The sequence below is a fragment of the Daucus carota genome, chromosome 9, assembly GCF_001625215.2.
Source record: "Daucus carota subsp. sativus chromosome 9, DH1 v3.0, whole genome shotgun sequence".
NCBI classification, from domain to species: Eukaryota; Viridiplantae; Streptophyta; class Magnoliopsida; order Apiales; family Apiaceae; genus Daucus; species Daucus carota.
Window position 1 is genome coordinate 9,750,905 of NC_030389.2, and position 27,795 is coordinate 9,778,699.

General features: G+C 33.6%; 3 protein-coding genes across 4 annotated transcripts; 2 read left to right on the plus strand and 1 right to left on the minus strand.

Moving 5' to 3' along the window:
* Nucleotides 1–6,195: 6,195 nt before the first annotated feature.
* LOC108200884 (F-box/kelch-repeat protein At3g06240) lies at nucleotides 6,196–8,411 on the plus strand. Its single transcript, XM_017369149.2, has 2 exons — nucleotides 6,196–7,584; nucleotides 8,036–8,411. The coding sequence occupies exons 1-2, from the start codon at nucleotides 6,351–6,353 to the stop codon at nucleotides 8,086–8,088; spliced, it is 1,287 nt and encodes a 428-aa protein (XP_017224638.1). The 5' UTR covers nucleotides 6,196–6,350; the 3' UTR covers nucleotides 8,089–8,411.
* A 296-nt stretch (nucleotides 8,412–8,707) lies between these two features.
* LOC108202791 (serine/threonine-protein phosphatase PP2A-2 catalytic subunit-like) lies at nucleotides 8,708–18,926 on the minus strand. Of its 2 annotated transcripts, XM_064084272.1 has the most exons (12): nucleotides 18,652–18,860; nucleotides 17,428–17,430; nucleotides 16,288–16,339; nucleotides 15,807–15,890; nucleotides 14,032–14,103; nucleotides 13,097–13,168; nucleotides 12,451–12,491; nucleotides 12,079–12,145; nucleotides 10,277–10,468; nucleotides 10,104–10,193; nucleotides 9,885–9,992; nucleotides 8,750–9,096 (listed from the first exon to the last, which is right to left on the minus strand). In XM_064084272.1, exons 1-12 carry the CDS (start codon nucleotides 18,732–18,734, stop codon nucleotides 9,031–9,033), a joined length of 930 nt encoding a protein of 309 aa, XP_063940342.1. In that variant the 5' UTR covers nucleotides 18,735–18,860; the 3' UTR covers nucleotides 8,750–9,030. The 2 variants fall into 2 exon arrangements, with proteins under 2 accessions (XP_017226819.1, XP_063940342.1); XM_017371330.2 differs by lacking the exon at nucleotides 17,428–17,430 and having other exon boundaries at nucleotides 8,708–9,096; nucleotides 16,288–16,344; nucleotides 18,652–18,926.
* A 6,447-nt stretch (nucleotides 18,927–25,373) lies between these two features.
* On the plus strand, nucleotides 25,374–27,374 carry LOC108200716 (AAA-ATPase At4g30250). Its single transcript, XM_017368959.2, has 2 exons — nucleotides 25,374–27,117; nucleotides 27,217–27,374. The coding sequence occupies exon 1, from the start codon at nucleotides 25,500–25,502 to the stop codon at nucleotides 27,051–27,053; it is 1,554 nt and encodes a 517-aa protein (XP_017224448.1). The 5' UTR covers nucleotides 25,374–25,499; the 3' UTR covers nucleotides 27,054–27,117; nucleotides 27,217–27,374.
* The last annotated feature ends 421 nt before the right edge of the window (nucleotides 27,375–27,795 follow it).

Genomic DNA, 27,795 nt, shown 5'->3' on the forward strand with positions numbered 1-27,795 from the left:
AAACTTGTTCGGATCATCTAATCGTAGAGAAATCTGTTAAGAACAATTTGCATTGCTAACTAAAGACAGAACATACATATTGAATCATGATAACATAGCATATATATTGAATTAACTCAAACTTATACCTGCTGGAGTTTTATCGTGATCCAAAAACCATACCGGATTAATATGAAACTTTAAATTTTTATGATTCATTGCATCGCTTGGCCTTTCATTCGGTTTCGTCATCATCTTTGGATGCTTGTGATAGAATCGTCCAAGAGACACGAGAGAGTTTGTATTGCGTGAAGGTAGTGCAGAGATTGCCGGAGAATACGGTGTGAGCATATAAATAGGTGTTAAGTGAGACGGTCGGAGAGCGGAGAGAGAAGTGATTGTCATTGGCGCATCAGATTTGTAAATGCTTGCTGGACGAACAATGCCTGTGATCGCCAGACATTTAGGAATAGTGTGAGAAGTGAAGCGGATCGCCGGAATTGTTGATCGGAGACGTCAGTGGACGGAGAATCGGATTCAGGATAACACGGAGGTGATTTCTTTGAACAACGGCTTTGAGATACATCGTGGAGAATTAGTGAGGCCCTGCTCCTCAGATTTTTTAGGAGAGAAAGTAAGTGAATGTACTTTCACTTTCATCCCACTTGTGGAGTGAAAGTTTTGGAGTGTAAGTATGCTATATTTGCATTCATTTTCACTTGCTTTCCTTCTTTTAAAAAACTCGGCATACTAATATAAAGTTAATGTAAATTAGTGATATTTTAGTTCTGAATTCGGTCAAATCCAGATACTTTCCTCTCAAAATCGTTCCTCCTTCCATTATCTCTCGATTCATGCCAAAACCCCCCCAAAAATCTAATGCCCGATTTCAAAACCCTAGTTTTTAACCCATCTTGATTAACCAATTCATATTGTTTAATCGATTGATTGTGTTGAAGTATTTAAATACTAGAAAACTGAAATCTAGAACCTCATTTGTATGGAATCGATGACTAAATCGATTTGACTCAAGTTCCGGCAACAATGACCGTTCTTCGATGGTGTTCTTGCTCGAATTATGGAGGTTCCGTGCTCATTTAGTAAGGCCTTTCAATTGAAAGTGGTCCCTTCCTCAGAATTGACGGTAGTTATATTATATGATGTTTGTTAATGCTTGAAGTTGTTTGAGTATTGTTCTTGCTTGTTAAATCATTTTTAACTGACCTACATGTTTAATGTTCGAGATTTATTTACAAGTCTATAATGCTTATTTGTGCACACTATATGTGACCAGTCTAATTCCTTAGAAACTAGGTATACAATAATCTGTATATATCTTTTAGAGGTTCTTGAATTAATTTCTACAAACTGGAGGTTCTTGGATTAATTTCTACAAACTGGTGACACATGGTTAGTTTATTGCAGATCTCTTTTACCATCTACACGTAGTTTCCGTTTTTTATTAAGTAATTTCATCGACTATGTCTGACACACTCAAAATTTTGAAGTATACCTGCAAAAAGCTAGTGACAATAGTACTACACTAATACTCAATGTTTCATTTCTTATTATGAACTAAAGATTTATATTTGATTTACAAAGTGAACATTTGTTTCTTTTTTGTCAAACAAAGTGAAGAGTTGTTTCTTCTTCTTCTTCTTTTTGTCAAACAATGTCAAGAATTGTTAATTCAAAGTTTTCATATAGTAGTGCAGGAAAATTGATGAAAGAAACGTAACCCTATTGTATGGTGATTTGTGTTCATATATAATCTTATATTTTCATTATATAAACTTCGTAACCATTCTTGTTTTCAGTTTATGATGCAGATTTCTATTCAATCATGTCAGAGGATAATGCCTCTAATTCTGATGCAGATAACAGAAGTCGATATGGAGTTGATGTTGAAACAGATGAAGAGGATGGGATCTATTTTAATACCAGTGACTTTTTGGCCTCTGAACTCTAAGAAGTTCTTTATATGGAAATAGAGATGGTAGAGGGAATGGCCTCTGAACGCTTGAGAGATGTTGGACCAAGTAAGGTTGTAGATTATCCTTGCATAAAAAGAAGGGACAATTTGCCAGAACCCAAGGGAAACAAGAAGCCAGTTGGTGTATGGTCGATAATCAAGGACTGTATTAGAAATGACTTGTTTGGAGTTTGCCTTCCTGTTTAGATGAGCGCCTATCTTCGCATAAAAATGCTTTGAAGAGTTGGGGTACTCTTACTTTGTTGATCAGGCGCTGGAATGGGGAAAGCAGGTAAGGTCCTCAACTGTCCTTCCTTTTGTGGAAAAGCAGTTTTGTTAAAGCATGATTTTAGTCAAGGTAGTTTATTTGCTAGCCTAGATACTAGAATATGGAGCATAGTCCATAGGACTGTAACTTAGTAGACTTACCTATCTAAGTTTGTGTAGTGCCACCTTTAACTATTTGTTTAGCTATGATTTACATTATGTAGATGACATCGTAGTGTTATCAACTTAAGTGAAGCAAAGCTGGTAAAACAAATTATTACCTTAGCGGCTTAGCCTTATTAGCATATAACAATATACATGAATAAAACAGAGTTACCGATTTTCCTTCGTTGGGCAATTCTTAGTTGTGTCTGTGATAATTTGTCTTCTCACTTGCGTCGTTCTTTATGCTATGTTTTGTTTCTTCATGACATAATAATCTTATTAAATAGTATGGTATATTTGTAGTAAACTTAGCACTCGAAATTGTTGACAAAGATCTGGCATAGTAATCTATTGCTTACTATATGATTTAGTAACATCTCTTATCATTAGAGCATCTCCAAGAGACTCCTAAACTATCTCTTAAACTAAAATGTAAGGAGGATGAAAAAAAAAAGAGCTCCATGAGGCTCTTAGTGGCTCTTAAAAACCTTAAGAGCCTCTTCTCTCTCCTCTAATTTAAGAGCTACTGGTAGGCTCTTAATATAATAAAATAATCATTTCCTCCAATTCTTACATTAGACTCCCACTACATGACAAATGTTTGAATTCAAAATATGAATAAAATACAAGTTAAGAGCGAATATAGAGAGCATTGTTGGAGTTGACACTCTTAATTTTATATTAAGTTACTAAGAGCTTAATATTTGATATTATATATAGGAGCCAACTATGAGACTATTGGAGATGCTCTTATCCAGTTAGTAGACTTCCATATCACTATCCAATTTGATTCATTTATTTTTTATTTTCTTAAAATCTTGGCATGTCATCTAGTATTTTTGGGATCTGAAACATGGCATTTTTCCAATAAGGGCAGCGAATTATTATCGTATCGATTTGAGTTTATTATTAGATCTTTTTGCATGGTATATGTTACTTTAAATTATTGGTATATTTAACAGGATTAGTGTTTACGAAAAAATCTATTGTATAATATCAAAGAAAGTAGTAAATGTTAGAATTATTGAGATAAGGGAAGCATAACCCTAATTAAGTCCCTCTTTTTCCCCCATCTGCCCCTTTTTCAATCTCTGACCACACACACACAACACACACATAGCTATCTAATTATGTGTGTCAATATTTTTGGAATCAAAACTGGAATCTCATGTCGAAGTCCATATATCAATGTCACTGGGATTTGTATACTCTTGTCCTGTTGGTAACAGTCGTTGTGCTACTATTTGAGGTCATGAAGGTACCTATTCATGTTTTTATTAACTTTGTCTTGTTCAATTCTGCATTTTTTATGAGTTTGGAAGCTGAGAATATCTTTTCATCTATATTTCGAGTTTGTATTGCTTTGTTTAGAATGTCCTTATTTTGGTGGTTACAAGCTTGTATCCGTACATATATAACTGCATTGCTATGCAGTTCATAATCAGCGTTGTGAAAAGCGCAATCGCACAAGATCTGCAAGTGGAGAAGTAGCCGTTTTTCATTGCTTTGATTAGAATGACCTTATTTTGGTGGTTGGTAGCTTGTACCTTATTTATCAATTCATAGATTAAATTAAGTTAGTCACTTTTTCTGTTTCATCCAATTTCGATAAAAGTAACAAAAATATGTATAACAGTGAAAACTGATAGATTCGGAACGTGAATGAAAGAATTTGGTAGAATTAGTATTTATATTATAAAAAATTATCACTTTTAAAATTTTGAAATATAAATAATCGAGAGAACATTTTAAAAAGAAAAGTGTAAAAAAATAAATGAGTTTATAAAATGAAAGGAAATTAATAGGACAGAAGTCGTGCTTTTTAGAAGAAGTGCTTGTTTGGTTGCATCTAGGGATTAAATTTCCTATGAGAAGTATTCCATTTCGTCCTTTATATAAGTCACTTAGGCTTTTTGCACACAGTTCTATGTGTTTTGATCACCTGTTTACATTTATTTTTTCTAAAATTATCTTTTTTAGAATAAGAAGGAGGCGGCGGCCCAGGAGGGGGGCTGCCTTTTCAATAAATCTCCAACCGCTCAGTGCCGCTATTGGTGCGAGTCGTAAGGAGTCTTGGTCTCGAGTCAAGCTGGGGCGTCATTTCATTCTCGTAACGGGAATGAGTGCACCGCAAGACCAGACAAGTTGCTCCCTCGCCTCGCTAGGATTTCTCAATTTCAGAATTAATAGATTTATATGAAAAAAGATCCTTATTGTTGACTGTTGACGACCTGCGGGAAAAAGAGCTTGAGGTGCAGCTAAATTTGCACTATGGTGATGGTGGAAAAAAATGTGAATGAAAGAGTCTTTCTATGGAATCGCGGGTCTCTTTATTAGCTTCTATTTGTGGTGCACAATTTCATAGAATGTAGAGGGTGGTTATGATCGATTCGATTGAAAAGAAGGAATGGCGTGTCTTTTTCGTTGGGGATAGTCCTTTGTGGCTCCGGTGGCGGCTAGATCAATGCGTTATTGCTGTAAGAGAAGCTCCGTTTTACGGTAAAGACTAAAAATTTGATTATCATAAAAAAATATCTTTTATTTTTGAATTGAACCATCAACGATTTAAAGCAGATAAATGAATTGAACAAAAACCCCATTTTGGTGTGAGGTAGATAAAAAAACCGATGTCTCATATTTAAATTCAAAAAATGAAATTTTTTTTAAAAAATAATTTTAAATTGGGGTCAAAGCACATAGAATTGTGCGCAAAAAGTCAAAGTGAGTTATAAAAAGGACAAAAAGGAGTACTAGTTTCTGGTATTTAAAATTCCGCACAAATTTAAAAATTGTTTGATTGTCAGTTTAGAAATTTAAAATCATAAAAATTTCCAATAAATCTGGTACGGGTTTCTTTTATTTGTCTCAGCCAAACAACTTTACAACTTTATCTAAGCTGCTCGGCTGTTAAAGAATTAACCAAACAAACACTAAATCAACTTTTTTTTCCCCTACTTTTTATCCAATATAGATATGCATCTGTATTGTGTTATTATAAATTTACATTCATCCATGTTATTTAGCGTGAAAGCAAGTACTCATGTCCCATTTAATTTTATACTTTTTTTTTAACTGTTCGACACACATTCCTTATAAAATATAGTTACGGAAGCACCCCAGTATATATAACTCGGGGGACGGAAGGAGTATGTACTACTCCCTCCGTCCCCCTGAGTTGTATATATTGGGGGACGGGGACGCGGCACGGACTTTAATGCTCCTGTAAAGTGTAGTTGTGTAATTTATTTTTAAAATTTTCTTTTTCTGAATTAAAGTTTGGATGTTATATTTTTATTCAGAAAAAAAAAATCTCAAAAATAAGTTACGGAACTATATTTTATAAGAGTATTGAAATGCGTGTCGAGCAGTTGAAAAGAAACGTATACAATTAAATGGGACAGAGGGAGTACCGTTTTAGAGCATCTGCCCTTAGTTAAAAGTCTTGGTGGATTACCAAAATTAAAATTTATAGTTGATGTCCACGAAAAATATCACTCCAACCATGGCAACCCTTTGTGTATAATTATTTGTCATCCCCTATGGATGATTATATTTGTCGAACCACTACAGATTTGCAGTGAATTCCACGCCATCTCCCGCAATTTATTTTCCTCTTTTCTGCTGATTAAATATTATTTATTACCATATTAAACTGATATATTCTATTTACAACAATCTAAATATTAATAATTTATTATTTTTAAATTATAGCCAACCAATATAGCCGTTCAGCAAATTTTATATATGTTTACATGTTCAATTTAACCAACGTCATAGCAGATACTCTTGCAGTCCCATCAATTGTTCCCCGTATCGAAATCAATTGAAAATCAGAGAGGGGTGGCTAAGTTAACGGAGCATCAGTTATTGCTGGAGTTGAAAAACTGCTGGCTTCTTAGGAGTAATTTTTGTTTTGGGCCATCAAAAAAGTTCGAGTATCAACTAATCTTATTATTGGGTGCTAAGAATGGGGAAGAGAGGTACACCTCTGTCACTGATTGAAATTCCCGAGGAGCTACAAATTGAAATCTTCTTGAAGCTTCCGGTTAAATCTCTACTGTCATGTAAGTGTGTTTGTAAGCACTTTCATTCTGTAATTGAAAACCCTAATTTCGTGCGCACCCATCTCACTACAATTAATAATAATCACTCTGATTCTCAATCCCTGGTTTTGCTACACTATGGCTATCAGTCTTACACACATCGTTTTGCTCAGTTGGAGCATTATTTATTATCAATTGATATTAACAACACAAAGGAAGTCATCTCTTATTCACCCCTTAGCCCCCCTATTCCATTGATCAAAGAGAGTTATCGCACTTTTGTCGTTGGTTCTTGCAACGGTTTGATATGTGTTGCTGTTTGGTTTAGTAGGAATGATAAATATTGTAATCAGAATACCCCTGATTTCTCGTTACTATTATGGAATCCAGTTATTAGGCAATGTCGATATCTACCTAAGCATCAATCTATATGTAGACCCGAGGTTTTTGAATTTGGGTTTATCCCCGAAACTAATGATTATGTCGTTGTAAAAGTTGGATCTCCGGGATTTGACATTGAGGTCTACAAGATGAGCACGGATTCTTGGACAACTATTGATTGCAACTTGTTTAATGGATCGCGGAATATTCCAACTGTTTTTCGAGTTCAAAGTCCCGTCTTTCTAAATGGATCTTTTCATTGGGCAGTCAAAAAAAGCAAACCAAACTCATACAATGATACTACCTGTAACTATATTGTGTACTACAAACTTAAAGACGAGGAGGTTGGAGTGATGAACGTGTTTGACGATGATCGTGCGATTCTTGATGTAGTGGTGGATGAATGGAGATTTTCCACTCGATATAAACTTTCGGTAATGGATGAAAAATTAGCTATGATATTTTGGAACGGGGAACAAGGTAATATATTTGAAATATGGGTAATGAATGATTACGGTGTTGGTAATGATTGGTCTCGACGGTTTCAGATTAGTGAAACTTTCAGTGATTATATATTTCCTTTGGGTTTTTGGACAAAAGGACTGATGTTGATTGACAAGACATATACTTCTAGGGAGCGTCTTCAAAAGAGCGAGGCCTTCTTTTATGACCTAGAAACCAGCTCCTTGAAGAAAATCCCGTTCATGGGAACAACTTCTTGTTTAAATGGTTTTTCAAGTTTTGTGGAAACTCTGGTTCCAGTGAGATCCTTGCGAGGTACATATTTTTTTAATAAATTTTTTATTATATAACTTATAATATATCATTTTAAGTTTACACTACTAAAACTGTACAATTGAGTTGAAGGTTTGGTGCCATGTTTATTTCTTAGCAGGATGTTCAGAATTATTAAACCAAACATAACAAATGATAGTACCTCCAACTATATGTTGTACTATAAATACAACGGTTTTTCTAGTGTGTGCCCATGAGCACATGCTAAGCACTAAAATTCATAAGTTTTGGTGATTTTGATTGGTTCTTACTTCTTTATAATGGTGGACCCCCTGCAAATTCACCAATCACAACAATTAAAATCCACCAAAATTATAGAATCCAGTGCTTAGCATGTGCTCATGGGCACACACTAGACAAACCCTAAATACAAAGATGGAGTAAGTAGGGGTTATGAAGGTGTTTGATAATGACAATGCTACTTTTGATGCAGTGGTGGATGATGCTGACATACATTGTGGTGAATGGAAACTTTCATCGAAATGAAAGATTAGGCGATTAGCTATGATACGTTGGTGAGGGGAACGAGGTAAATTAATCAAAGTGTGGGTGATGAATGACTGCGATATTTAAGACTCCCGAACCTGACGATTTCAAATTGATGAACTATTCCATGATACATATTTCCCATGGGGTTGGACATCTAACTTGAGGTGGGGATTTGATGAGAGGGAGATGGATCTTTTTTTTTTTTTTTATTAATGTCATTGAAACTAGGTTAATAAGAATCTTGTGGAAGAACTGCGTAGATTATAATTTTCACATTTTGTGGAAACTAAAGTTCATGTTACATAGTTAATTTTTGTGTTTCTTTTTTTTTTTGACAAAGTTTTTTTTGTGTTTGTTAATTATTAAGAGGGATAAATTATCTTCCTTTTTACCAAAAAAAAAAAAACTAATCAGAGGGAGGGGTTGCTAATATGATGGAGCATCAGTGATCAGTAAATGACGGGGTTAAAAAAATGCTGGCCGCATATCAGTTTCGTTTTGGGCCATAAAAGCAGCACAGGTATCAACTAAAAGAACACGGCTGTGCTTGTGCATATGATTCTTGGAGCATGCCACTACGCAAAACCAAGGACCTGAAAACGGTACCATCACATAATGAAATAATAAAAAGATATTATAATGAAAAACAAAAACAAAATTCAAGGAAAGATACATATTATGAAATTGTCTTTAAAATTTTACATAACTGCCTTGCCAGCTACAGTTGCCTCAGTACTAAAAGCCTATAGCTTACATTAAATTAAAAATTATCTGATACTTCATTCACTCTTCTTATGTTCTTAGACCTCTCGAGTCTGCAAACCAAGATTCAAAAGCTACACAACTTGCAATCTTTAATTTCTTTTACAGATGCCCTGCCACCACTTATTCCAGCTAGCATGCAGACACCAACATCCTTTGAAGCTTTACCAACTTGGTTTATAAGAAGTAATCTGGTGTTCTTCGGGTTACATCAGGTTCTCCTCTCCTCGGAGCTGGATCAAACTGCAAGTTCAAAACTATGAGACTTGCACTCTTATTCATATACTACATAATATTTTCAAATGATAGTTTGTCACAATGACCCTATTTTGCTAACATAGATAAGAAACGTAAAACTGTTTAATGTTTTGTGCATATCTTATAGAGAAAATAAGCTTATTGGGGCCTTCAATCGAGAAAATTGACTCAAGTAACGGTAATAAAATTTCATTGAAAAAAGACTCCCACTTCTGGCCCCTCTTCCACTAGAAGCAGAAACAGGGTGGCCAGCCTAACAAGCCTCCAATTTGGATGGTGAGAGATTCCTGATGTATTTAAAGGAAATAAGACTAGTTTAAATCCCTCAGTGGGATGAGAAAAGGGGTCAAGATAAGTGCCATGGTTATTGTGCAAAACATTTTCTGACACATTTGTATACTTTTTTGGCTAATCAAAGTCTAGTGGCTCTTGAACAAGACTATAAGAGCAAGGAATACGGATCAGTTTGCAATGCGTAACCAAAGATGCAAGGTCAAAATCATCACAAAAACAAAAGTTTCATCCATACTCTTAAAGAACAGCGCCTATAATCTCAAGTATTAAATACGAGTATGCAACCTGACACAAAATACAAGTATGCAAAAACATATCAAGCACAATATAGTTGAATTATGTTTACAGGGAGCAGGCAGCAATAATAAACCTGGCAGAGTCATGAAGGTATGTTGAATGATGAATAATAGAATCAGGAGGCACGACTCCTACATATTAAAACATTACTTATAACTGATTATAGCACATGAATAAGAAACCTGAATAAACGTATGGCCATTGCAGTCATCAACCTCCAATATTGATGCCATGTTTCCGCAACGATAACAATAATTTGGTGCACTAAATATAGTAACCACCTTTTGCTCCTGCCAGATGTAGTTAAGCGACAGCTGATTAACAAATTAACTAAATATAATATCAGTACATATATTTTAGCTATATTCTATTATATAATTTAGTAAATAACAATTATTTACATGTCCCCAGTTAAATCCTTCCATGACCAGCTGATGAGCTCTAGCAATAAGCTTCAGACTGTTGGTCTGATTAAACTGCTCAGATATATCCTGCAAAAGTTGAAATTATCATACCACTTTCTTTAATGTTACCAAAAGAGTGCAAACTGGAAATGAGAAGGGTCAAATAATACTTGGCCAAAAGTATATCCAGCACCACGGGGAGATATACCCCAACCACAGCGATCATCTGGGTCAGACCACAAGAGATCACACATTGGGCCTTCATGTGGAACTTCTTGAACACGGTCGAACTTTCGGATATTATCAAGTGTTTCAATGGAAGGTGACAGTCCTCCATGTAGACAAAATATTTCTGATTCAACCTGGAATATAAAAGAAATCAACTAAATCAGCTTTGCAAAGTATACATATAAACTTCCTAAAAGCTTGAATATACGTAATTATAGGTTTTCTTCAACCACTTTATAATAATCATCGTCTTTTAGCTTTTCTTCCCAAGGCCATAATGGTTGATGCAAAGTTAGATATTTCCACAGCAGTTTTAAGAAAACCACAATATACCTAGAAAATGCATGCATCTGTCAAGTAATTTGATATCGTGCAAAGTTAGGGACTGAAACCGGTAGCATGAACAGCAACTAGAAGGGTTATAATTATTTCAGCTATAACATTTTGAAGATATCGATGCAAGAGTCACAGAGTAATGCACACAAGTTACAGTTGGTTTCTCCCGATCATAAAACTTACATCCTAATCTAATTATTTTTGGTAAAGTCCCGATTAGGACCAAGAAAAGGTCCTGATTTGAATTGGGAAATGCTATACTTCCAAGGGTAAAAAAATTAGGTAGCCAAGTAGATTAAGATAACCTATGGCACAATTAACAGTCATAAGAGGAGGTACAGGACTATTAAGGATACATCACAACTATTAAGGATACATCAGTCATCAGTTAAGCTTTAATGAAGGTACAGGACTACACGTGTAGAGTAACATGAGAGAGAGAGAGTCGCAGATTGAGATGAAGATGCACATAAAAGAAAAGTAACTTCATCGAGTACCCAGTAATACTCTTCCCAGGAGGTTGAGGTGAAGATATGAAGATATGTCACTTAAGGTACAGTTTTAGTGTTGCAAGTCAATCAAGCTTAAATGAGAGAGAGGGGGAGCGGGGGGGGGGGGGGGGGGGGGGGACTACTTCACAACTATAAAGGATAAATCAGTCCAAGCTTCAACGAAGGTATAGATTAAAATGAGAGTGAAGAGAGGGGAGGATACATCAGTTAAGCTTTAATGAAGGTTAATAAAGTTGCAGGACTACAGGTGTAGAGTAACATGAGAGAGAGAGAGAGAGAGAGGGAGGTGAAGATGCACACACATATAAGAAAAGTTACTTTTATGCATACCAAGTAAAAGTCTTACCATGGACAAAGAGCCCTATGTTATCAGTAACATTTTAGTCTACCTGAATAAAATTTCTTTACCAAACTTAAGATTTAATTCCAATACATTACAGTCACTCTACTCCCTGCTGTTCTCATGTAAGTGTTAGACTTCTTTTACACCTAATGGTTTATAAAACACATATTATGCTTTTGGTTCTGATAAAAACAAAATATTAACATTTATGTCTGAGAAATCTTGCAATAATTGAATTTTTTTCAATTTTAATATAATCATATACCCAAAAAGGCTATTATTGAGCAGCTACTGAAATTTAAACAAGAATATACATAAAAAGAGCAGGATTTACTTAACAAGGCAAAGCAAAGGGTTTCTATGTGCAATCAGTAAATTGTATCAGTAAATGTAATGAGAATAATTAGGAGTTCAGGCCCAGTTTAATATAAATTAAACGACGCAGTGTATTGCTGGGTTGATGCAGAGGGACAGTCTATTTGTTCCATCTCTAGATCAAGGAATGAGAGGGTTAAACAATCATCTAAATACAAGAAAAAGTAACCAAACTAACCAGAGCAGTAAGTGGAAGATAATCAAAAAGATCCGTGAATATCTTCCAAACATTAGCATTGCCATACCTGATAAAAAATGTAGATCTTTAGTACCACAACAGTATGCGAAGTAAAAGAAACTTAGTAGTACATTCAAGAAATAATTGCATCAAATATTATTTATGACCTCAATTCATTTATTTTATAGTCTGGCATATAATGTAATCTTAAAAATCAATGTGCGGCTACATCACTATCTTATTTAATCTATGAATATTCTTCAACATATATAGGGGGAGGATCCTTCAATCAACAAAAAGATGTGCTGCAAATGAAATCAATAAATTAATAGGAGATGCAAGATTGTAGAAAACAAGGATGGAGAGACTTACTTCCGCAGACATTCATCATAGAACCCGTATACTTGTGTGATCTGTAGACACAGAGACAATACTGACATCATCTCATTGCATAATTGCAAAAAGTCCACTATAACATATTATATATTACTGAATGGGAAGGCATAAACAAAATAGGCAAAACTGTTCTGAAGATTGCAGAACCAGTTAACTTTTACAAACATATATCATTTCAAAGGCCTTAAATTCACAGTGTGGGCTAGTCATTTATGACCATATATTGTTAGACAATTTACATGGCTTACCCAAATAGGCTGCCTGAACTATAAAAATGCAAGATTCAGCTCTTCCATATATAAAACCAAAAACAAAATATAGCTATTCTAGCTATGAATAGCCAAAGTGAAGAAAAAGACTAAGCTTTTTATGGATTGATTAAATTAGTCTATGCTTCATGATACAATTAGTCACCTTATTAGATAAATATGCTTCCATATCTAATACTCAGCAGGTCCCAATTCTCAAGTCTAATGTATTTCCATTTTAAGCATTTATGTTAGGCATTTCAGCATTTAGCTTTTCAAATAAATTAATCAAATACCTTAATGCTGGATATATTACATCATATTATGAAGTTTTCTTGAATAGTATTCAGATGCAACAAAGCGAAAAGACATACCTGTCGACTCTCATGATTCCCTCTCAGAATTGTGATTCGTTGATGATAACGCACTTTCAGAGCCACTAGAAGCTATATGAAGAAGCAAAATTATTTTAGCCAGGATGAGAAACATGCATATAGATAACCAAATTAGTAGCTGACAGATGATGAGTAATCCACATCAGGCAGTTGAAGTTCTGAAAGGCTATTAGAACTACTCTCAAGAATCTAAATAATTCAAACACGTTGTCACGATTCCAAGCTCCATAACATAATTTTAATTACAACAAATATTTGCCTGCACTTTGTTATAGTTTATTATCAAATATGAGGACCACCAATTAAGTTCATCTAGTGCAGGAAATTACTAGCAAAGCACGTGTTGTTTTGTCTTGCTAACCAAAGAGTAGAAGGTGGCACATCCGCATGTGTAAATTGTATTATTTAAGTAATCAGATATATTGTAATAAATGATACCATGTCCCCTAGCCCTTGTTTAAGAAATGGTGAAGACTCTGCAAGTCCCAAATTTCATAAATTTCGAGTTCGCCACTAGGATAAAAGGTGAAATAAATATGCCCGGTAACATGTATACTCATTTCATGAATTACAAGAACAGATGAAGCAAGCCATGTTTGAAAGCTAAAAAACAGATATTTAAACAGTGCTAAGCTTGAAATGGCTCAAAGCAGCAGAGCAAAGCAGTCATCTCAATTATATACAGCTCCATTTGGGCATCAAGACACTGTTTGGATTTAAGACACCGTCAGTGGCTTTGTTTAGGTTTTAAGACAGCCAATGGCTCTGTTTGTCTACTGGGACTTCTTTACATACAAGTTATGACTGACACGTGTGTATTTATGAACCCTTACACAGAATGCAGATACCAAAAATAGAAACAGTAATAAAAAAAATTCCAGAGTTGTAAATATAGAGGTTTTTCCGTCTCTTACCGTGACAGTTTCAACTGAATAATATCCACGATCGACATAATCTCCCATAAAAAGGTAATTTGTATCTGGGCACTGTCACAGAAAAAAAAAGTAGCAGAAATAATTTTAAAACAGTTGATAGAATGATTTTGCAAGTGTAGAACCTCAATTATATAGACAAAAAGATCTACAAAGAAACAGACAGGTTTAGGAAATTATGATGCAAAAACAGAATCTTTTTATTGTGAATGCTATTGAATCTCCAAAACCTTCAAGGAGTTGTACCCGTTGCTCATTTATCTAAAAGCGATGATTTTCAAACAACTCCATTTACTAAATTCCAGATCCATATTTAAAAATGAACAAACAGCTACTCCCCTTCCTGTCTTGATATAATGATGCTCTCCAGAACCGGATAGTTCAGTACAGATATTCAGCACTTCTAAATATGTATATTTGATAACTATTGAGGTACACTCTCGTCTAGCTACATGTTCTAAATCTGTCAGATTGTACCTATATTTGAAATTGTGTTTATCTGTGAAAGAACTGCGGAGAGCAGGATAATACATTAAGCCAAAGTACTTCACAGAAAGGGTGGAAAGGACTGCAGACTCTCCTCTTTAGTAAGATGAAGCACTTGTGACCATAAAAACCAGCAACCTTTGTTGTATCAACATGTCAATGTTAAAACTTAAATATACTAGCTTATAACCCACATATACTTAAATTGTATATGTTTCTCTTTGCATTTTTTAGTTAATTTATAATTATTTATATTATTCTACTAACTACCAATATGTTTTAGTTTTATTCAGTATTATGTGTAACAATTTTAATATTTTTTAGTGTATTATTGGTTTTACTTTTTAAAAGCTAACTACCAATATGTTTTAGTTTTATTCAGTATTATGTGTAACAATCTTAATATTTTTTAGTGTTATTGGTTTTACTTTTTAAAAGCTTGTATATTTAAATAAAAATCATATTATTATTATATAATTTATTTAAAATTCGAAGTTATATTGAATATAAGTAGTTCTATATCATTTTAAGTTATAGTATATATTTTTCATACGAACCATGTTGGATCTGCTAATTGGCTAAATTATTGATTTGTAGGAATATTCTCTGCCCATGAAACATGCATTTAATAATCACTCTTAGATATCGTTGTAAGTCTTAACTGCTGAAACTAATTATGCAGCTGTTAAGTTTCTAGGTTCAACTATATGTTTAGGTTGCAATTAGATACTAGTTTTTAGGTGTGTGGATTCGTAGCAACTATACCATATTAACTCTCTTAGGCTAATTATTTATGAGATATATTAACATGCAGACCCACTTTCAAGTTAAAGCCATCAACATTTAGAAAACACCAGCGAAAGGAGATATGGCTTTCACATCTTAAATTAGTCTTTTCATGCGATTACAAAAATTAATAAAGGCAAGTAAAAATTGTGACCTATAAGCTAATTCAACGACTTGTCTTACAATTTACAAAGAGTTGCATGTACACGGACTAACTAATATTCGGTTAAACCGAAAAAAGGAGATTGATGCAACGAACCAAATAATATGAATAATGATGCAAATGGAACAGTGTTATATATTACAGGAGTTGGCAGCAGATCATATTTCCAAAAAAAAATAAGCATTTAGAATATCGTGATCAAAAGTATCTCATATCATTCCAACTTGCTTGAGAAACATAAGCCAACACCTGAGATTTGTTTAGTTTCACTGGAACAGAAGTATAAAAAAAATATGTAGAAGGGTTGAGAACATATACGTACCTTTCCTCCGATGCGAAAAAGCTCAGCAAGATCATGAAACTGCCCATGAATGTCCCCACATATGGTCACAGGACTTTTAACAGGCTGTAACATGCGTACAGGAATCAATGCACCACTTAAATATGGTTAAATATCTCTTATTACAGGACTACATTAACAAGTAACAAATCATTTGCACAAGAGATAACTATCTAAATTAAAAGGCCGAAAGATCACTGCTCTTTTGTACAGATTATAGTAGTTCACTTAGTTGCTCCGCTCAATATCTCAATAATGTAATTGTTGCAACAACACTGACATATTTAATCATATTATATTATACCTATACAACTACATCATGTATAACAGTAAAGTACAAGTATCAAAGGGCTATATCACAAAGATAGAAATTTCCTATAATAGAATGAATAGATTGTGAAAGTATGACAAAGAAAGGGCGTTTGAGTGATATGTATAAAGTATTGACAGTAACAATCAGTACCTGAACATTGCTTTCTTTCATTAAGATCTCTTTAGCCTTGTCACATAATGCCCTCACCTATATTGACAAAGAAGATATTCTTAAATATTATCATTTCAAAACCATCCATCAAAACATTAGCATAAAGCACAAATACTTATCAAATACTGTGATACACTGCAGCAAACTAGTAAGAACTGTAAATTACGAAAAAAACCAATGATTCAATTTAGAGCAACAACAAAATCTATGATTTATAGAAAGTGCTCATTCTGATGATGACAGGCAACAGCTGGCTAGGCAGTATCCATGCCAACTTGAATTAGCTCCAATAGCCACAATGACTTCCCTTCAAATCCATTATCATAACTCGGACTGTTCTTATTAGTAGAGTTCAATTGCAGAAATTAGAATATTCGCACACACACATGCCTTTCCTGATTCTTGAGTCCTGGACCTCTTATTTATCTGCTGCTAAGCCTAGAAGATATAACCAATGATTCCACTTTATGACTTTGAGTGACTGATGAGACTCTAAGCCATTATAGAAGCCCATGACTTGACAATTAAGAAAATATCAAAAAAGTGATAGGCTACTCTAGAGTATAAAATGGTTGTCGATGACTGACAACCAAGTCTCTAATTTAACTCCACCCTTGACAAATTAGAATGAACATAAAAGTTAAATCAATCCTTAAAGCGTGTAAAACTTCTTACTGCATTAGTCACTGTCCCTTTCTAAGTACAAGCGCATGAATTTTCACTTAAGTTGTGACTTGTCACCAAGATGTTGAAATATTATATTGCCTTCAATGTTTTTGTGACTGTAGCCAAGGTGTTGAAATATTATATTGCCTTCAGTATTAAAATCTCCAACCAGATCAGAATGACTGTTATCATAGATATACAGTAGTGGCTGTTCTCAATTCTCATACACCATTCCCACTTTACACATGCCTAACTTGACCTTTATTAGTTCATCATCAGCCTCTCATAGTTGCTTTATCCTAAACTAGTAACTGCACTTCTTGTGGTACATAAATAGGTACTTTTTGTGACCCGGAGAGAATTAGCAATAATTGAGGCTGGGACCCGTGAAATTAACAGGGAAACAGAAATGACGCGTAGAATCTTTGACAACATGTTAGAGTTTACAAATACGACCTTATTCACTTTGGTCACAAATAGTTAGGTATGAGTTCTAGTGGTTTTTGCAATATTACAACTGTACAGCATCTAGTAGTAGTAACTTTATTCAAGCGTTCTTCCATCTGTATGATGTAATATATAGTACAAGGTATTGTTTTAGGACATTTTCAAAAAGCAAAATGGTTAATAAAAATTCACAATGTTTTATACCTTACAGAGAGAAAAAGATCTGTACTTCCGTAAAAAAATATACTATCCAGTTTCGGAATAGAGGTAGCTAGCTACTTGTAAGGTGAAACAACCCACAGGTAAAATTTTTGGGTTCTACTTTTCCTCTTATGTTCCTGCTTCAGTCAGTAACATGCCACTAATTTTGGAACCAATATTTCTGAAAATGGTTTAGCTCTCTTGTAGTATGAATATCGTTTGATACTTGATAGATAAGATTTCAGTTTACTCACTATTTGTGTAACTGGTATCTTATAATCATACATACAAACTGCATACGACATACATTACGTAATTCCGCCCTCCAAATTTAATACGGGATACCTGGCTCATGAATGCAATTACCTAACATGCCAAATTATGCTATTACCATTTTCCGACAAATATAAAGACCATCAAAACAAATCTATAAGCAAAATTATATAAACGTGGTTATACATCTTTGTTTCGTTGGAAAACGACGCAGCCTAACCTATATATATATAATCTTTTGTTACAAGTTTCCTTTCCCGCGAAAACATTTCTTCAAACAAGCAAACATACACCAACTGCATATTCGATTTCATGCCCAGAACAATCTGATCATAACTATAATTACAAACATCTCATTTTTCTCAATCTTAACAATTCCAAGGCACACACATACCTCCGTTCCCTCATTCAAAACAACAATCACAAATTACAAATCAAACATTCAATTTCACATCTCCGAGCTTTCATTCATAACTCTAACCACCTCCAATTCCCCCAATCTCAACTATTTCACACGCATATACATACATAAGTCGTGCACATATTCTCAATTTCAACAATTCCAAAACAAACACATCTATACATCACGCCCACACATGTTCACATACACATACACCACAAAAATTCAGATCGGCGACAAAATCGCCACCGCAAAACCAAATCAAGATCTCAAAATCAACAAAAACAACAACCTATCTCAAAATCAACGAGTTTTCACCGCAAAAACATCGAAAAAATCATCGAGAAACAACGAACCTGAGGCTCGGAGAGAGGCTTGCACTGCATAAGCTGCGAAATCTGTTCATCGAGATTGGCGTTCGACGACGCCAGATCCGCATTCATCTCCTCTCGTTGTATATCTCTTTTGCTAGTGTGTGTTTTGGATTTGTCGATATATGTATAGATTTATTTATATGTATGTATGGATATATGTAAAATACCTCAAAAATGATTGAAAGCTGTGTGTGTGCAGCTAGAGAGAGAAACCCCTCCCGTTTTTTCGTTTATTTCATTTTTCTATTTTCTAGTCCGATTATAAGAATAACAAATAATAGAATAAAAAAAATTGTGTAATTGTGTGGACTCACATTATCTGGGATAAACATTACAACAAAGGGTTAACATATTTTTTTTGACAAACAATGTTTTAGCATACTGCGTGTGAAAAATTAAAGGAAAAAAAATTAGTGTGAGATTTTAATATTATATACCGATAAGATTCAAATACATAAATAACAAACAATTAATATTAAAATAATTATATTATATATCAATATTTATATATATTATAATTCACTTGAGGAGAAAAAAGGCCTCTTCTCAATTTAACAAGTGATAAATGACAATTTTCATTAAATTATAACTAGATTTTGACATCTGTGGTATTGTTTGAATGTAAGTATTATCAATTAGACATGTAATAACAGACAATCACTGTATAATTATCAATTAGACATGTAATAACAGACAATCAATGTATAAATTTTTTTTAAAATGAAATTCGAAACACATACACTTCAAGAAATCATCGTTCGTTGTGCTCTGGAGTTTTAATGTTTGATTTTTGTGTACATCCTTATTGTAATTCTTTGCTGGACTTTGCTCAGAAGTTTTAATATTTGATTTATTTATTTTTTTTGCTACATGAATATTTGATTTTTGTGTACATTGTTAATGTAACTTTTTTTTGACTATTTTTTTTATATATGAAAATTGAACTTTATTATTAGAAAGGTTCATGGACATCATTTTTAGTTATCGAAATGAGAAGTTCATGTCTGAATTGAAGGAATTGCAATAATGATTGAGGACATGTCTAGAAAAGAACCAATAGTGATTAGTCTAGATGCCTATGCATTTTGTAGTCTTTTATTAAATATTAGATCATTTATCACAGATTCTAATTATCGAAAGTATTATTAAAGAAATTTATTCAAAGATGATTTTGTGTTCTCCGTCAATTTCTTATATGTGATGATCTTGTGTTCTGCACAAGTTTTCTTATATGTGAAATCCAAAATATGATTTATTAATGATATTTAATGGAACAATCATAACTATTATCCGAGATATTCTGAAGTGTTCACGAGTTTTTTTTTTTAAATAACAACACAAGTTTCTTTGAAAATAACATCCCGATCAGAGGTGGTTATAAGTCTTTAAATGTTTTGAAATATTAATGTGATATGTGTTATCTCAAGTCTATATATGATATGTGAGAATATATGATGTGAGAGGTCTTAGAACTGTTAACAATTATAACCATAACAGTACATAATCTATCGACAAATAGAAAAAATTCTACTTTGAAAAAAAAATTCTGTTGTAGATTCAAAGCATAGAGCAAAAACTTAGGATCATCACAAGTTACTTTATTTTTTTTGATTAGGCACAAAAAATTCTAAAAAGCCACTTAGTACATTTGTCACAAAAAAAAAATGCCACTTAGTAGATCATCGAAAGTAAACATTATACATAATAAAAGATTTTTCTAAAAAAATTTCACAGAATATTTTCGAATATCTTTTACAAAGTTTTCTAATAATTTAAATCTTTTAGGGAATCTGGAAATATTGTGTAATATAATTATATTGAAAATCATTTACTATTCTAACATGTTAATTCTAGCAACTCAAAAAAAAAATCTTGTGCATGCACTCCAAAAATATATTTAGTTGTGCATTACTAGTGTTAATTAATTTATCAACCCATAATGATTAATATTTTATAACATTCTGTTTGGTGTTTTGATAATATATCGTCATTATATAAAAAAAATTTAGATTTTCAGTTAATGGAATCTAAATTAATGGATCACTAAAATAAATTAACTTAAAATTAAATTCTATTTTATTCTAAAAAAAATATAATAAAATCAAATTATATATATCACCGACTAACGAATTTCCAATAGAATTTTAATGTCACTATTAAATAATCTTAAATACATTAAAAATTAAAACTATGTTAAATTTTGTATTTGTTAGTCGTTATCTTATTATAATTCTAATAATATTTTTAAAATTCTCGAATATGTAATAAAATTTTAATTACAATTTAATGAGGAATATATAAATAGTTTGAATGATATTGACTTAATAAAGTTCAAAAATTATAATTTAATACTAGATTTGAATAAAATATAACTTCTTTCTTTAAATTTTTTAATAAAACTCATTTTCCTTTCTAATAATTCTCTACGACCAATTTGCAAATAATCCTAAATTTTTGGGGTTCTACAAAGTGATCAAAATTTTATTATATAATTGTTTAGTCTAGTTAAGATTCTATAACAATAATAATAATTTATAATTTAATAAATATTCCATAACATTTTAGTATAAATATTTAAATTCTACAAATTGATCTATTAAATTTAAGTATAATTAAATTTAAACTTGTTCCATAAGTGAAAATGAACTAAGTTTCACATTATTTGCATATAAATGTCTAATATATTAGGTTATATCGTCTAAAATACCTAAAGGGACTCGCATGTTCTACATAAGTATATTAAATATGTCAAGTGCAAGAGTGTTGCGGAAGCACTAAACTGCAATTTTATTATTTGCCTAAGCATGTTTTGTCGTGGAGGCCCTCCGGCCAGTATTTTCCCGACACGATAAAATTTTGGCACCATCTAACTAGTAGTGTTTTCCCGACATGATAAAATTTTGGCACCATCTAACTACTAACTAAGTTTCATCATAGAGCACCTTTTACACAATAATTTATATGCAGGCAAGGCAAGGCACTCTTCTCATGGGTACTTGAATAGAGTGTCGACCAACAAAAAGATTATAGGAAAGATATACGCATGTCAAACATGCATTTATCCCGCACCTAGATATTGAAATAATTGTTAAGAAGTTGAGATGAAAATGTAATATTTATGTATAGTCTATAAAAAGGATGGCAACAAGATGATAATATGCAAAGAAGAAAAGAAGAAGTAGAAAGAGTTGTGTATTTACTCCCATCAAGTGTAGATAGACGCATTATACAAATGCGTGTAGTTACAATGGTAGAAATACACATGTCATATGATGTGTCTTGGCATTTAAAAAAGGCGGATTATACATTTTATAAGCTACTCGTATCTTACATTTGCGTAATTCATATATACGCATGCGTGGGATGCTTGTTTAACTGTTTTTTCGTTTAATGATATATTGGATATCGGATACCGAAAATAGGATAGAATAGGATTTTACCCGTTCTATAAAGTGTTTAACTAATTTTAATATTATTTATTAAAATTAAGATATCAAAATTTTTCCATATTATATTAAATCCGATTGTTATTATAAAATTATCATAAATAAGATAACTTCTCAGATTAGGATTCCTTACATATGTAGGAATTTGGACGGCCCCCGACAATTATAGAGTGGATATCAACCCAATTCCCACATATCATAAAAGACAAAGAAGATTATCTTGAATATAAGCATTCAAACAACTCTATTAATTTGAGGTCTTTGGGAAGAGTCCAAAAAAAAAAATCCATGTGAATTTGACCACGGCCTAGACCAAACAATATCATATTAATGTGAAGATAATTGTTGTTGCGCGGCAAGTTGTGACATCAGAGCCGATGGTTAGAAGTTGATATTGGGGTTACGGGCTATAGTTGTGATGTCAGAGGCTTTCTTTAACTATGATCGAAAATCTTGGACAACTTGTATCAAAAGTGTTCTTAATTGAGGTGATCGGGCGTAACCAAAAAATTTCATTATTTTGAAGACTTCAAGGAGGAGCCTAAAAACAAATCTATATGGGCTTGACCACAGCCCAAAGCGGACGATATCATAATAATGTGGAGTTAATTGGTGTTGCGCGTCTCATAGAAAAGGCTGAGGGTAAGTGTTGTGGTGATCCATATGAGGAAGAGTTTACCATCAAACCTAGCGCAACTGACTTCAGGGAAGAAGAGCGTATCATCAAGTAAGAAACATTTGATAAAGCTGAGAAAAAGAAAATGAATTAAGATCTCCTACTAACCGAGTTGGAAAGAATAAATCATCATCAACAACAAGAAAAATAGAAATAGAAAGATAAAAATGTTACATTGATCATGTTTGGACTGAATTTTTCGGGTTTATGATAAAATAGGGCTATGCAAATATATGGACAACTACCCTCAATCTTAGGAAAAATGTTTTTCTCAAATATGTCAGTGCTATCATCCTTACTTAGAAATTTTTTTGGACAAACGACCTACATACTCTTATTTATAGGAAGATCAAGTCCAATGTAGTTATCATGAGTAATGAGTTGAAGATTGATGCAGAAGATAGAAGATTGCTACATGGCAGCTGCTCCTGAACCACGAATCTTGGAGACTATGAACCCCGACCACAACTGAACCTCATTTATAATTGAGGTATAATTAGGCAAACTTTATGTGACTTCTCTAAACAACTTCCAATTCATTCTCGAACCCTTTATAAGCTGTTGTAGTCATGAGATAGGTTCACTGGCGACGACTGAACCTCAAACTCCAGAACTTCTAAAATTTATTGGGATTTTACCACTTATTGGACTCCCGTGAATCATGGGTTGTTACTTATCCATATAAAAAATGGTAATTAGTATTGGATATTGTATTGATACACATCCCTGAAAAGTAAAATCCTCTGCTCCTTCTGAGCACGATTGGATAACCCAAGTGGTGGGGTTATCCTCTGTTGTCCCGGGACACCGGATTCGATTCTGGCTCACCCGAGAATTATTAGAACAGATACTAATTTGTAAGGCATATAAGCCCGCATTGTCAAAAAAAAAAAAAAAAAAAATCCTCTACTCCTTGGAGCCCGTTTGACTGAACTTATGACTTACGACTTAACGTGAGTTATTTGATAAGTTAGGAGTTTAAATCTGTTTGGATAATTTTGATTTATTAATGATTCGAGTTATTAAATTATAATAATAAAAATAAAAGTAATCAATGGATAATTTATGACTTATTACACAAACAGACATCAAACTTAAGGATTATTAAAATTATCAAGAAAAAAGTTCAAAAAAATTAAGTTACCTCAAACTAACTTCTGACTTTAAGTCAACTTCTGGTTTATTCTTGATTTTAAGCTGACTTTGAACTTATTACACATTCAAACATTTTTTGGTTTAAAGTCGGAAACGGCTTTAAGCCCCAGCTTTTGGTGGAAACAAACATGCTCTTGGACACAAGTCTAACCACTTAACGAATAATTACATTTATAAAAAGAATGGGATTTGCACTGTAAGATGAATCATACTGGACACCTAATTAATCTAATTTTACCAACTCTTCCTGTTTTTACTATCAAAACCTGATATAATTTTCATTGATATAATTTGGCATGAATAATATACTTTTTTTTTTTATTTATTGGCATCAAGTATAAACTTATTTGCTCTACCGCTACTATGCCTACATACATATGCTTAATCCTTCTTTCCCAGCCACTTTTTTAAACTTTAAATATGACCCTTTTAGCCGGAGATGGAATACGTTAATTGACACTCGCTTTTCTCTTTAAAAAGAAAAGAAGCATATATACCCACTATACTTTAGTCGATGCAGATAAAACATCATATATATTTATCTTTATCTTTTGTTTTTTTCTTCACCTCCCCAAACAGTCCCTTTATATCTCAGGTCACCGCACTCTATTACATCAAAGCCCAAAATTAATCTAATCTTTTTATCTTTTTCTTCTTCTATCCTGTATAACAAAATTTTCTTTCTTGAAAAATATCGGCTTTATAAGTTTTCTTTGCAAAACTTAAAAAGTACACAATTTGCTGCATGAATAGATAATGCAAATGCTAAACTAATTGTGCAGTTCCCTCCCTGTGTTTAAGGTGAGTATTTAATAATATTAACTCTAGATGTTGATTTAGGATAAGTTATGAAAGGATTTACACTAATAATAGGTCAATGATGAGCATGTTATATAATTGTAACAGATAAAACAAAATTATGTGAGTATTAACGATTACTGCAGAAAGTAAAAGCATAGATAAAGCGGTGGAAACAAAAATATATGTAGCCAAAAGTTAAAGGCTAGCTCTCGCTGTGCTTTCACGTATCTTTAAACACTGTTCATTTCCTCGACACACGCTCATGCATTTTATACTACCTCTTTTTCACTTTCATTTTTTTTTAATTTCTAAGAATTCAAACTAATTATTCAAAGTTAAAATTACGCATATCTTGAGATTTACATCTCAAAGGCCAAAAGCACGTAAATCTTGTTAAAAAAATTTGAAGGTAAATCTTTTGCTGAAATTAGAAAAAAAAATACGATAAAGGGAGCATCTTACAAACACTAGGAACTTTAGTCCATGCGAATAAAGCATATAAGCATAAAAATGAGATAAATCTACAACCTCTTTTTTACTTTAGCTTTAATTTGTGTTTCTTCTTTTTCTTTCCAATTCCTCAAACAGTCCCTTTTTATCTCTTTATCCAATTGCTCCACCGAGTCTCCAGAGAGTTTATTAAGTCCCTTGCATGTTTAACAACTTCTCCAGGACTCAAAAGTCGCCCTATATATAAATCTTTTTATACAGGCTAACAAACCCTTCAACTCAAAAATCACACAAGCTCAAAGATGGAGATTTTATCACAAATGTGGTCATTCTTAGGCCTCCTCACAGTGTTACAAAACATCTTGCCTACTCAAATTCTTTCTCTTCTCCACTCTTTCTATGAGTCTCTTCAGGACTTGTTTAGTCCTTATTCGACCTTCGAAATTCCTGAATTTAATGGCTACTGCAACGTCGATGTTAACGAACTCTACCGCCATGTCAACCTCTATCTCAACTCTGTCAATCCCTCCACCACCTGCCGCCGCCTCACGCTCTCTAGGTCCAAATCGTCCAACCGGATTTCATTCACCGTGGCGCCTAATCACACTGTCCGCGACACTTTTTCAGGGCACCGCGTGTCGTGGACACACAATGTGGAGACGGTGCAGGATTCGGTGGACGAGAAGCGTAGCTTCACCCTCAAGTTACCTAAACGCCAACGCGCAGTAATATTGTCAGCGTACCTCGAACATGTGACCTCTCGTGCACAGGAGTTCGAGAGAGTGTCGAGGGAGAGGAGGCTCTTCACTAATAGCGGACATGCTGGCTCGTTCGAGTCAGGATGGTCCGCCGTGCCTTTTCGCCATCCTTCTACATTTGAAACCCTGGCCTTAGAGCCGGAGCTCAAAAAACATATAACGGAGGACTTGACTGCGTTTTCGCAGGGAAAAGAATTTTATCATAAAATTGGACGTGCATGGAAACGCGGTTATTTGTTGCATGGCCCGCCCGGATCAGGAAAATCAAGCCTCATTGCGGCTATGGCAAATTACCTTTGTTATGATGTGTATGATCTTGAATTGAGCAAGGTATCGGATAATTCCGAGCTCAGATCTTTGCTGATCCAAACCACAAACCGATCAATCATCGTTATAGAAGATATTGACTGTTCTACTGATCTAACCGGAGACAGGGTTTCCAAAAAAGTTAAATTGTCATCAACAAACAAATTCCGTCAGGCAAACATGGATCCCTGTGAGGATAACGGCCGGGTAACTTTATCAGGCTTGTTAAATTTCACAGACGGCTTATGGTCTTGCTGCGGAGAAGAAAGACTAATTGTGTTCACTACAAATTATCGCAATAACGTTGATCCGGCCCTTGTCAGATGTGGGCGCATGGACGTGCATGTCAGCTTAGGCCCTTGTAACATGTACGCTTTCAAGACCTTGGTGAAGAACTACTTGAAAGTGGAGACTCACCCGCTGTTTGATGTGGTGGAGAGTTGCATTAGGTCCGGCGGGGCCCTCGTTCCGGCTCAAGTAGGAGAGATCTTGTTGAGGAACAGACGTGACGCTGATGTGGCGATCAAGGGGGTGGTGTTGGCAATGCAGGCCAAGATATTGGGTGGTGACATGGAGGCGGTGGAGGGTGGGTTGGAATTTGATTATAGTTCAGGGGCTTCGGAGAGTTTGGAGCTGAGGTTGATGGAGTCCCCGGAGAACTCAGATGGGTCGCCGGTTAGGAACGGTGGGAAGAAGAGAAGGACAGAGGGGTCGAGTTGGGACAGGAAGGTTAAGTTTCTGGCGAGGCTCAAGTCTTTGTCTAAATCCGACACTGAAAGAAGAGGTGTCTAATTGTAATGTATTAACTCCTAAGTTATTGATTTCGTGAACCGGGTTTCTACTTTCTGCTTCCAAAATCTTATACATCATTGAGAAAGTAGACCGAGGATACATGCACCGTGCACGTTATGAAATTTTAATATTAACTCTTCCTTAAGCCCTAGACTTTATATACTTCAGTCAAAAAGACTGTAGAAAAGAAAGGAAGCTATCTGACGAAGAGTATAGTGAATAAGTTAGTAGTGCTAAATATTTTCAGATTCTATATTTAAAAAAAACTACTAGATTATAACCTTGCCGGGTGATTAATAATATTTATAATTTTATTCTGTATATTTTAAATTTAATTGGAATACATACCGATCATAATGATCGAATTTTTAAATATTTTGATTTAATTAATATTAAAAAAATGTTTATTAAAACAAGTTATATATTAAGGCGACTCGTAGAAAAATACTGACTAGCTAATAAAACTCGGCAGACCAATAAAATTATTATTATTTCAATTTTAATAAAATTAGAATAACAACAACAACAACAATAATATAGTATAGTATAAATAAATAGTATAGATCTATAATGTTACTTTTAAAGTTATAAGACGGAGTAATTAAAAATAACATTAGTGTATTTATTCGAAACATATCATCAGTTGTCTATTAATAATTATATATAATAATATTATCGTTTTTATATGTATGTTGCATGTGTAATTTTTAGGAAATTGGTTTTTTAGTTAGAAATCTGAAAA